Genomic DNA, 12,870 nt, shown 5'->3' with positions numbered 1-12,870 from the left:
CTTTTTAAAATTATGTCACATTTAATAGTTTCAGTTCCCTGGCAAAATTTTTAAGCTTGCCTTTCATTTTCATAAACATAGTAAGCATATTTTTTTTATTTTTAAAATCAGTGTCTGATATTAGCAATTATCTGGAGTCCCAGTGCATGTTGCTGTTGCTTTTGTTTTTGTTAGCTCTTGTTCACACCTCCTTGTCTTCTCTTGTACCTGACTGTGTGTGTGTGTATATGTTAATGTGTGCATGCACATGGGAGCTGGATGTTATATTTAAGTATTTGTTAAATAATTTGAAGCATAGATGCAGTTATCTTCCTCTAGCAAGAATTTCTGTTTGCTTCTACAAGGCATCTGGGAGACTTAGAAATTTAGAATCATCTTAAACCAATTTCAAAGTTTAAGATTTTCTGGCCTGCCTAAATCAGCCCCCAAAATAAATGCACACCACTGAAGGATGGTTTATTTCAGGTTCACCTTACTCCTTAAAGTATAGCCTTTTAGTTATCCTTGTCCAAAACAAGAGATGTCTTTAACAGCACTCCCAAGCTCAGCAGGCCCTGAACTCTTTCAGCCTTCTTCTCCTGCGTTGATTCAGAAGTTGTCTTAGTCTCTCAGCTGCTTGCTCTAATTGGCAAATGACCCCAGGGCAAAAGAGCCCTCAGTGCTGGGCTCAGTTTTTTGTAATTCCTTTCTTTCCTAAATCAGGGCCCAGAAATTCCTCCCTATTCACTAGCTGTTAGATACTTTCATGATGTCTTGGTATTTCATCCAGCCTTTGTCTTCATTAGGAGGGTTGGTCTAAATTACCTAGTTTGCCATTTTCAGAAACTGAAATCCCACCAGTTTTCATAGTTAGCTCTCTCTCTTTACTAAAACATCCCCTACCTGGAGTCTTCACTGACCATAATATTTAAAATGACATCCCCATCATTATCTCTTTACCCACATTATTTTATCTTCACTGCATTTATCACTACCTAACATCCATTTATTTATTAAATTTTCCCATGAAAATGTAAACTCCAAGAGGATAGAAAATTTGTCTTATTCCCTCTGGAGAATGGGATGAGGACGAAGAGAAACTTTCATATTTTATTTCTACTCTTCTGTATGATCTAGATATTAAGAAAAAGCATGTTTTAAAATATGAAATGTCCATGCATTTGGACACTATGCAGTGATAGTGTTTATCACTATCCTGGCTCCTTCTTCCTCCTTAAAGACGTCCTCAGCTGACATTTAACATACCAGGACCTTGGCCCTCTTCTGTTCTTGTTCTTTATACTCTACTACAACTTCCTTTACTCCTACAGCTTCAATCATATAATCATAATAATACTGAACATTTATCAAACACTTATATTATATGTCAGGCAATATGCTGGGAGCTTCACATGGATTATTATATAGTTAACCCTAAAACAAACAAATCCCAAAAGAACAACAACAAGAGAAATCTTTGCAAGGGAAAATAAATAAGTCTATGAGGTAGGTATTATTATCCCCATACTAAAGCTGAGGAAATAAAGGCTTAGGCTGGTTGAGTAAGTTGTGCAAAGTCACACAGCTAATTAGTGGTGAATCTAGCATTTTTACTCCTGTGTCATGCTCTAGCCATAGCACTATACTATACTATAGGTACCTATGGAGAAAACTCTGAGGCTCTAAAATCTATATCTCTAAATCTGACCACTTCCAAATTCCAGACCAAAATTTCTATATGGCTGCTTGCCATTTTTAAAGGATGTCCTGCAGGCACCATAAATGCAACATATGTAAAGCCAAAGTAATCTTCTTCACTCCTCAGATCTGCTATTTATAATTTCCATCTTGTTGCCAGTATCATTATTCTGTCGGCCATCTATGGAAATCTTTTTTAACAGCTTTACTGAGATTTAATTTACATATCATACAAATCACCCATTTAAAGTGTACAATTAAATTGGTTTTAGTATATTCAAAAAGTTGTGCAACCATCACCACTATCAGTTTTAGGACATTTTTATCACTCCCAGGAGAATCATTCCCCATCTATTTTCTGTCTCTATAAATTTGCCTATTCTGGATATAGAGTTCTTGACATCAACTTTAGCAATTCTCTGCCCCTAATCTCTCCCTAGCCAAACAGTGAACTGGTTACCTCATCATGTTGATTCCTTCCAGTGATAAGTCTCTCCTTTCTATGTTCATCACACTTTTAATTCATGCACTTAATAGCTCTTGCCCAGCTCACTTACTTATTTAATTAGTGATTACTGACGTCTCTCTCCCACCCATTCTGTACAAGGCTGCTAGAGATTCCTAAAACATTTAATGGTTTCCCATTATATAGAGAATAAAGTTCACACTCCTTAGTGTGGCACTCAAGATCCACCATATTCAACTCCAAACTACTTTTCCAGCCTCATCTCTCCCTCTTGCACCATTCATTCCATGCTTCAGTCATACTGGATTATATGAAAACAGTGTGGCACGTGTCATATTTTATAGTTTTCAGTTTCTTGGAAAAATTCTCAAGCTTAGCTTTCATATTGGATTTTTGTTTTTATACAAATCGTACCAGCTTCTAGATACAGAGTTTATATGTTAGAGGCTTTTCTAGAATTGAAATATAAAAATCCATTTTTAAAGACAATGAATTTGAACATTTTGGTGGACTCTGTCATCAAAAGGATATGGAAGCTGAAGAAATCCTATTCAGCTGGTTGGAAAAGACCTTTGGGCAAGGACAGAGAGCAGCAGCTGGAGTCAGTATCAGCTCCCCCAACAAGCCCATTTTAGCCACATCATCAGGGATGAAGAGCATTACTGGATATCCTAGCACAGGATGGATTCTGCTGCAGAGTAATTCAGTTGTACCAAATTTTGGTGTACTGTCAAAAAACAGGTAAGACAAATTTAGCTTTTTTCCCTCTTAAGAAATTATTTTAAAGGGAATTCAAAATTCTTTTTATAACCTCTAGCATATGCATAACTATATCATCCACCATATAAATTTTGTTGGTATAAGTAACTTGTGTCCCACTCAGTGAATCACAGGGAAAGGAAAAAGTAGACAAATTGGCATTTCAGGAATTATAGCGTGGCTCCTGCTTTTGCTGCCACTAATGGCAGTTTTATATTCTCAAAAGTATATTCCCTCCACTAAAATTACTCTATGGTTCTGAGCAGAAGTTTCCAAGATCATTCAAAGATCAGCATGGTGGGGGTGGGGGTCAGGGGTCCCTGAATCACAAATGGCCTAAAACTGGCTTCATGATACTTAGGTTTCTGCTTTTACACATGCTATACCTTCCCCTGAAGAAGTCTGAGGTTACTATTTGATAGGAGTAATGAGAAAAAATTGGGACATCTTTCTCTCCTAGAAAGAATCTAGTGAAATTTGGTATTTGCTTACTTTCCAACAGCTCTTTTCTAAACAGAAAAGAAATGTTAATGAACCTTTCCCCCTTTCTCTAAACTAATCAGGTCACCCAGGGAAATATGTCCACAAACATTGGCTTAGAGGCTTAAACTCTTTCAGTAAATCTATGATAGCAAGCTGTCTGCCTGTAGGGATTGTATGATGCTAGAAGATTACTAAAGAAAGATGTGGGGTGGGGGTTTTGTATCCTGCAGATATTAAAGAATAAAAACATAGTCTAATCTGAGAGGTAATTTTGGTCAAAAGAAAACAGACTGAAAAACCATAGGCAGTCTCTTCAAGCCTTAAGATCCTATGACTACCAGTGTTGATTCAGGGCAAATAAGTGGAGGCAGAAACTATTGAATAAAGAATAGATTAGTTGGACTTAAACATAAGTTAGGCATTTTCTTGCTATAATTCATGTCCACTTTGGGTTCTGTGGTAATTGGATAGTACAGGAAAGCAAAGCCCAGGGTCCTATTCCATTTATTTTCCACCTCCTCCAATGGATTTTTTTGCAGTCTGAAAAAGGTAGAGGTGGGACGGAAGATGATTTCTAAACCTATGCAAAATGCTAATACACAAGCAATAATATACAAAGAATTCCTTTGCAGTCATAGTATCTCTCTAGCCAAGAGTTCAAGTAATCTTTAAAGTCATTCCTCTCTTCTCATGTCTAAATGGGATTGGAGTTAGCAGGGTTTGTTTTCATTTACAGAAGAAATTAAGGCATGGAGAGGAGAAGGAACATGCATGTCCTTAGGTCAATTAGAATATATTCGAGGAGCCAGGAATAATAATAGTTTTCAATACAGATAGCTTAAAATTTTTACTTTCAATTTTCTTACAGAGAATCTGACACTTGGCACTAAGAATTGACAACTGAGACCATTTTCAATTTCTGCCCACATTCATACTCATAGTAAGAGAGTAAAACATGGAGAGGGACAACAATGCTTTCCCCTTCACCTCACATAATGCTGATAGTTTACGACAAGAGCAATTCCATTTGACAGGTTCAAAGTAGGTTCATTCTCTGCCCTGCAAAGCAAAGAAAAACTAAGCCATATCTCAAATATTCTAAATCCAATCTCTGCCTCGTACAAATTTTGGCCCATGAGTACCAACCCCAGAGATTACTGAAATTTAGTAACCAATTAACCAAGGGGAAAATGTCTATTTTTAAGTTTTCTCATTTTAGTGAAAGGGAAAGTCATGAAAGGTTTAATCTACTTACTCATTAAAAACTAATCTAGAGGGCTTCCCTGGTGGCGCAGTGGTTGGGAGTCCTCCTGCCAATGCAGGGGACATGGGTTCGAGCCCTGGTCCAGGAAGATCCCACATGCCGCGGAGCAACTAGGCCTGTGCTCCACAACTACTGAGCCTGAGCGCCAGAGCCCGCGAGCCACAACTACTGAGCTCGTGTGCCACAACTACTGAAGCCCAGGCGCCTAGAGCCCGTGCTCCTCAACAAGAGAAGCCACTGCAATGAGAAGCCTGCGCACCGCAACGAAGAGTAGCCCCCACTCACCACAACTAGAGAAAGCCTGCACGCAGCAACAAAGACCCAACGCAGCCAAAAGTAAAATAAATAAATTTATTTAAAAAAGAACTAATCTAGAATAAGAAAATGTGGGGGGCGGGGTCTCAGAAAATTAGTTTCAAAGTGACTTCGAGTCAAGAAATCAAACTGTGAACCCACTGGAAATAGGACAATAATGACTGAGAAAAATTGTAGAGCCACTGCATAAACTTAAGCCATGGATTAAGGACTTACCCAAAGATCTCCATGGAGAGGATTCCATTCACCTTTACACTAAAATTAAATCTAATCTGCAAAATAAATGGGGTGCGATATTTAACATGAACCAGAATAGGGATTAAAAATTTCCATACTCAATTCCTAAAGGAGAAGATATTCTTTGTATCACCTTTTTTTTTTCCATTGCACTTTCCCTAAACATACTTAACACTTGTCTGTGTTCAAATTCTGCATCTTAAATACACTGAGTTCTACATTACAATTCCAAGTAGTCACAAATTATGAGGAAATACTACCCTTTTATCCTCTGCTGTTCTCCTAATGTATCTCTTCTCCCCTTCTTAAATTAATTATCAATTTTTCTCTCTATTGTTTCCATTGTTTTCATACATGGAATATTCCATGCTTTTTTCTTCGTTTTTTCTTCCCCTGTCCCCATCTCTTATGTCCTCCTTCCAATTTACTTCACTGTTCTAATTATTTTATACCTTCAACCTCTATTTTTCTTTCTATATAATATAATGGGTAATAAGGAACTCTAGAGCCAGACTGCCTCATTTCAAATCCTGGCCCTGCAAGTGATTTAACCTCTGTACCATATTTCCTTGGCTATAAAATGGGAATGATGATGATAAAACCTACTTCACAAGGGGTATTGGCAGGGTTGAATGAGTGAGTACGTGGAGAGCACTTGGAAGAATGACTGGCAAACAATTAAGTACTGAATCCTGCTTAAGACAGAAAAAGTAGGAAACGTGCAAGAAAAAAAGGGGAAGTTATATAGCATACTTGTGTGCAACTTTATGAACATATCAAACTACAGGTAATAATAAAAACTTTAGCTTTCCAGAGTTCAAAGTATTTTATCAAAATTTCCTTAGTTGCTCTTATAGTCACTTTAGAAAAAAAGGAGATAATCAGCAAAGTTTATCATCCAGGTTTAAAAGAAAAATGAAGCACAGAAGAGGGAAATGAGGTATCCAAAGTGATACAATAAAACAGTAAGGCAGTGAAAATAAGAACCCAAAAGAAAGTTCTCTCTATATCCAAGGGCTCTCAACTATGTCACATGACCAACATCAAGCCTGCCTTAGGGATACAGGAACCAAATCAATTCAATATTAAAACTTTTAATCATTGTAATTAAAAGAAAGAGGACCAATCAGATCCTTCCATGCCCTACAGAGTAGAGGTCTTTTAAAAACATATGACTTAAACAAGAGAATCGTTACTGTGCAAAAGAACAGCTTACCTTGGGGAGCACAGTGATGACTTTGCGTAAAAAATTCTTTATAACCAGGCTATCTGTCTTCAAAGTTCTGGGCTTTTCATGAACCTGTAACAACATAACAAAAACATCCACCGCACATACACAAACCCAAGAGCACAACTGAATTAAATTATGGTATTTCTTCTTATAAAAGTAACTACACCTCAGAAAGCTTTTCAGACATCCAAGGGGAAACATCTTTGGGTCTGAAAACTGAACACCAAAGGTAATCTAATAGCCATCACTTCTTGGGCTAAGGTACCTATTTCATGGAACTTCAGGAGACGTGAACAAATACCGGAGTAAAACCCACAATCTCAAAACCACCTTTTGGAACAAATTTAAAAGTAATTTAGATTGGAGCTGAGAAGAGTAACTCTATCTTTACTATTCTAATGTGGGTCAATCTGTATTAAGAATCTGAGTGGAGTCAAAGGAGCAGGCACTAAAAAGAACCTATTTTTAAACCTTAATCCATTCATCCAAACATTTATATTTAAGGAAAAGCTGTAAAGCAGAAAGCTCAAAAGTCAGAAGACCTGTGTTCTAATACTGGCTCTATAAAAATTACTTCAGTAATCATGAAAAAAATCACTTAACTTCTCTGGACCTTATTTCCTAATCTGCAAAACAGGCGTAAAACTTAGCCTTTCAACCTCACAAAACTGTTTTAAGGACCAAAGAATAATCTGAAAATATATGTTAGACATGGTAACAATAATAGACACCACTTGATGAATGCCTACTATGTGGCAAGCAATGTGCAGGTGCTATATCTACAACAATCCTCAAGTCAGGTATTACAATCCCCTCTTTATAGATTAAAAAAAATGAGGCTCAGGGGCTTCCCTGGTGGCGCAGTGGTTGAGAGTCTGCCTGCCAATGCAGGGGACATGGGTTCGAGCCCTGGTCTGGGAAGATCCCACATGCCACGGAGCAACTAGGCCCGTGAGCCACAACTACTGAGCCTGCGCGTCTGGAGCCTGTGCTCTGCAGCAAGAGAGGCCGCGACAGTGAGAGGCCCGCGCACCGCGATGAAGAGTGGCCCCCGCTCGCCGCAGCTAGAGAAAGCCCTCGCACAGAAACGAAGACCCAACACAGCCAAAAAAATAATAATAATAAATTACTTAATTAAAAAAAAAAAAATGAGGCTCAGAATTCCATGGAGGTCCAGGGGTTAGGACTCCGAGCCTTCACTGCCAAGGGCGCATGTTCAATCCCTGGCCGGGGAAATAAGATCCCTGCAGGCCCTGCAAGCCCTGCAGCGCGGCAAAAAAAAAAAACAAAAAACAAAAAATGAGGCTCAGAGAAGTTATGCAGCTTGCCGAAGATGTTCAGTAATAGAGCCAGAATTTGACCCTAAGTCTATCTAACAACAATTGTCCATGCTCTTTCCAATACACCCTGATACCTCCATACAAATATAATAAGATTTATCACTTAATGACGGCTTTCTCTATTCCAGGAATGGTACTAAATATTTTACTTATATTACCTCATTTACCCCTCACAGAAACCCTATTAGGTACATATAACCTACATTTTATGGATTAAAAAAAAATGAATTTCAAAGAGGTTAAACAACTTTCCCAAGGTGTGCCTGATCTCGCTCCAAAGCTTTAGTATTAACCACTTTCCTATACTATATTTAATATAGTGTCCCTAAAACCGAAGTTAAAATGCGTCTCCGAAAAAATGGAGAAGTCAGTGAAGAAGAAATAGAGTCAGAAATCAGTAAGTTCTTTTTCTTTTCTTTTTTTAATAAATTTATTTATTTATATAATTTTTTATTTTTGGCTGCGTTGGGTCTTAACTGCTGCGCGCGGGCTTTCTCTAGTTGCAGCGAGCAGGGGCTACTCTTCATTGTGGTGTGCGGGCTTCTTATTGCGGTGGCTTCTCTTGTTGAGGAGCACGGGCTCTAGGTGCGCAGGCTCAGTAGTTGTGGCGCATGGGCTTAGTTGCTCTGCGGCATGTGGGATCTTCCCAGATCAGGGCTCAAACCCATGTCCCCTGCACTGGCAGGCGGATTCTTAACCACTGCACCAGCAGGGAAGTCCAACCAGTAAGTTCTTATTAGTGGCTCAGAAAACACAGAGCCATGTACTAGGTGTATATTAAAGGAGAAAAAAGGTCCCAGACCCCAAAATCTCATAACACAATAAAGAAACATGTAAATATCTAATAAAGAAGAATAAACTATTATAATACTTTTTATAAGTACACTGAAAAAGAGATCAAGAACTGTGCAATGGCAGCCCCAGCTGACATCTGCCTGCAACTTTATGGGAGACCCTGAACCAAAATTTAGCGCCCCAATTCCTGACCCACAGAAATTGTGAGACATAATAAATGATTATTGTCGTTTAAAAAAAAAAAAAAGAACTGTGCAATGGGTGGGGATAATTAGAAAAACTACTATAAAAATATTTGAAAGTATTAGAAAAATGGATGGGGATTATTAGAAAATTCTGGAAACAAATCTAGGATTATTCACACATGTAAATAGCAGTAGTTAAACAGTAATTGCAGCATACATACCATAGTCACATCCTTCTTTTAAAATTTTTTATTATAAAATGTTCAAATAGTAGAAAAGCAATGGTCTCTATTTAAAGCATTTCCTATACTTAACACTTCCAAAACAACTTCTTGGAACAGTTTCAAACTTTTGTAACTTTAGTGATTATAGGGTATATCACAGAAAGGGCTTAATTATATCTAGCAGTAAGGCAACCAAGCAAGTGAAAGTTCCTTGAGCAGCTACCAGAGAGGGTCTACAATTAGTAAGGATGGGAACTACCATTTACTGAACACCTGCTACATGCCAAGCAGTTTATATACAAGTAGGAAATATCCCCACTTTATGGATGAGGATAATGACTAAATAAGCGAATTAATTTGTCCAAGGTCACACATAGCTAATTAAGTGGCAGAACTGGGATCCAAACCTAGATCTGACTCCAGAGCCCACATTTCACTATGAAATGCTGCCTCTCCAAGAATGTTCATTTTCTGTACACATAGCTATCTGAATCAGATACTACGTAATCTATCATTATTTTTTATGAAGCCTGATGGGCAATGCTTACACATGACTACTGATATGTGTATTTATTCACTGATAAAACACTTAATGTCGCTTATCATGTACTTAGGCTTACAGAGATAAATAAAACAATCTCTGAATTTGAAGAGTTTACACTTAAGTAGAAGAGAAAGACAAAATAAATAATTTATATGACAATGTGAAGAAGCTTTATGATTTAAATATATAAGAGATGCTAAAGAAATACACAAGAACGATTGGCACCTAATCCAGACTGAGAAGATAAAGTGACATAATGTCAGGTCAGCGGAGGATACTTAACACAAAGCAAATAGCTCCTTTTAAGATCCACTCATAAATTATTGAGAGAGAGAGAGAGAGGGAGAAAGAGAGAGAGAGAGAGAGAAAGAGAAAGAGAGAGAGAAAGAGAGAAAGAAAGACAGGAAGGAAGGAAGGAGGGAAGAAAGAAAGAAAGAAAGAAAGAAAGAAAAGGAAGGAGGGAGGGAGGGAGGGAGGGAAGGAGGGAAGGAAGGAAGGAAGGAAGGAAGAAAGAAAGAAAAGGAAGGAGGGAGGGAGGGAAGGAGGGAAGGAAGGAAGGAAGGAAGGAAGGAAGGAAGAAAGAAAGAAAGAAAGAAAGAAAAGGAAGGAGGGAGGGAGGGAGGGAGGGAAGGAGGGAAGGAAGGAAGGAAGGAAGGAAGAAAGAAAGAAAAGGAAGGAGGGAGGGAGGGAAGGAAGGAAGGAAGGAAGGAAGGAAGAAAGAAAAAGAAAAGGAAGGAGGGAGGGAAGGAAGGAAGGAAGGAAGGAAGGAAGAAAGAAAGAAAGAAAGAAAAAGAAAGAAAGAGAGAGAGAGAAAGAAAGAAAGAAAGAAAGAAAGAAAGAGACACTACACAGTCTTTTACAGCCTTTTACAGTTGGGTGTTAGAAACCCAGTACCCCAGGCCTGACATACCTTCAGAAGCAGTGAATTTACTTATGTGTTGTTAGGAAAAAACATATGCTGCCAGCCCTGGGCAGCAGAAACTACTATTGAATCACATGTTTCAGCCTTTAAATACAAGTCTAATCATATCATAGAATATGGGAGCTGTTTTATATTTTCAAACATGAACTTATGCGGTTATGGGCTCTATACGACTTTCTAAAAGAAAGTCATTGTCTCTGTCTCTCTCTCTCTTTGCTTAAATAGGTAAGTAGATAGATGATAGATAATTGAGAAATAGAGAAATACAAAGATAGATAGATAGGTTTGTATGTATATATGTATATCTCTACCCATTTTATCATTTTGTATCATGGTAAAGATAAATATAAAAATGGATAAATCCGTCAAGAGGATCTTGCAAAATCAAATTGTTTTTGGAAGGACATGTTATCCAGCCTAATGGACTCCAAGATGCAGGACTGACTGAGCATAAACACAAAACCAGCATCTCTCTTAAATGAAGTTTTCCTCAGTCTTCCCTGGAATTAGCTCTCTCCACATGCCCAAAGCAGTGGATCATTTATTACCGCTTTTTCATGGAGGTCTCCATTCACTAGCCTTTGCTATAAACCTTGCCACTTGACCCTTCTTCCCAGTTGAGATATACGTGTATGATGAAATCTTTCACAACCTCCCCTTTTTCTCTTCATTCAAAAATCTTTTAAATAGGGACTTCCCTGGTGGCACAGTGGTTAAGAATCCTCCTGCCAATGCAGGGGACACAGGGCGAGCCCTGGTCCGGGAAGATCCCACATGCCGCGGAGCAACTAAGCCCGTGCGCCACAACTACTGAGCCTGCGCTCTAGAGCCTGTGAGCTACAACTACTGAGCCCAAAAACCACAACTACTGAAGCCCGTGCGCCTAGAGCCCATGCTCCGCAACAAGAGAAGCCAACGCAATGAGAAGCCTGTGCACCGCAACAAAGAGTAGCCCCCGCAACTAGAGAAAGCCCACACGCAGCAACGAAGACCCAACGCAGCCCAAAATAAATAATAAATAAATAAATAAATTTATTTTAAAAATATTTTAAATAGCTGCACAGTATCAGAGACAATGAGATGTAATAGAGCAAATGCTTTCAGGAAATCCTTGTTCCTCTTAGGTTATACTACTCTTACCCCTCCCCACCTATCACCAACTGATTACTGGGCACTAAGCTCCCAGTTCTCCTCTGTACTCTATAAGCTCCCAGTTCTCCTCTGTACTCTAAGTCCTGCCATCATCTTGGCTGACTTCCACATACAAACAGATGACCAGTCTAAGCAACAATTTGGTCTCATAATTCTCTGACCTCCACAACTCCAACGACCTTGACCTCCACTCATTTCCAGCCACCTACTTCCACGGCCATAGATTGGAACTGTATTGCTCTGGAAGGCTTAAACTAAAATGTCCCACTCTTATGTGAAAAAATATGCGGCAAGATGTTAATAGTGGCTACCTTGATTAAGTCAATTATCTGTACTCTAAATGCACACTTTGATTTTCCTGAGGGAAACACTGCTCTTGCAATAAGGAAAAACAAAAAACAAAACAAAAAAAGAAAGAAACTATCACTCTGATGACAAATTTTTGTTCTTTCAAGTCTCTGAACTTCTTATACCTAGAAAATCTGTTTTTCAATCTCATCAAAGACCTCTAGACCTTGACAACTTCCCATTGGGTTAGGTACCCTTCCTCTAGGCTACCTCAGCATCAGTGCTTACCTCTATCATGATATATATTACACTGCATTGTAATTATTTGTTTACTTATCTATCTTTTCCTTTAGATTCCAAGTTCCTTGGGATCAAGTAACATGTCTTGGGACTCTGTCTAGCACAGTGAAGCTGTCGTGAACAAACACAGGTTTCTGAGTGAATGAATGAATATTGAAACAGCACTGATCAATATGAGTAAGACTTTGGTTCAGATTCTAATTCTGTCCTTAACTTTGGTATGACCTTGGGAAAGTCAGTCAAATTCTCTGAATTTCAGTTTTCTTGTATCTGTAAAATTGGGTGATGATACTCCCTGTCCTATCCATTTCATAGAGTTGTCAGGAGGCTTAAATAATATATATGTTAGGTATAAGAATTACCATTGTTTGTTCAGACTGGCTAAAACACATGATTTCCTTTTCTAGAACTACTTTCCTTGGCTCACTGAAATCAGCTTTTTTATTGCTACTCGACATTAATAGTTTTAGAGCTAACCATTAATTGCTCCAGATTGTTTACCCTTCGTTCCCCTAAACAAGATATGGCACAGCCACGGATATCTTTTGTCCCGATACCATACTCATTTCCTCTTAGAAGAAGGATATAATTGTTCCAACATGGAGAAAGGCCTCCCAAGTGCTTTTTGGGAGAACGTTTAAAGTACTTTCTTTGTCTCCACCAGTTCAAAGGAAGGCAAGATAGGGGA

The 12,870-nt window shown here is 38.5% G+C and overlaps 1 protein-coding gene across 12 annotated transcripts in view; it reads right to left on the bottom strand.

Moving 5' to 3' along the window:
• TOP6BL (TOP6B like initiator of meiotic double strand breaks) overlaps positions 1-12,870 on the bottom strand; it is a 94,350-nt gene that overhangs the window by 35,650 nt on the left and 45,830 nt on the right. For 11 of the 12 annotated variants that reach the window (XR_009504733.1, XR_009504734.1, XM_059932128.1 and 8 more), the window contains exons 5-8: positions 6,418-6,501; positions 5,181-5,236; positions 4,373-4,444; positions 2,676-2,870 (exon numbers count right to left, since the gene is read on the bottom strand). Coding sequence is in view for 10 of the 12 variants with exons in the window: in XM_059932128.1 (XP_059788111.1) it covers positions 2,676-2,870; positions 4,373-4,444; positions 5,181-5,236; positions 6,418-6,501 (407 nt within the window). In the remaining 2 variants the exon portion in view is untranslated. The remainder of the gene's footprint in view (positions 1-2,675; positions 2,871-4,372; positions 4,445-5,180; positions 5,237-6,417; positions 6,502-12,870) is intronic. The other variant, XM_059932125.1, reaches the window with a different exon arrangement.

The sequence above is a fragment of the Balaenoptera ricei genome, chromosome 8 (assembly GCF_028023285.1).
Source record: "Balaenoptera ricei isolate mBalRic1 chromosome 8, mBalRic1.hap2, whole genome shotgun sequence".
Lineage (NCBI taxonomy): Eukaryota > Metazoa > Chordata > Mammalia > Artiodactyla > Balaenopteridae > Balaenoptera > Balaenoptera ricei.
This window is presented reverse-complemented; position numbering and strand designations above follow the sequence as displayed.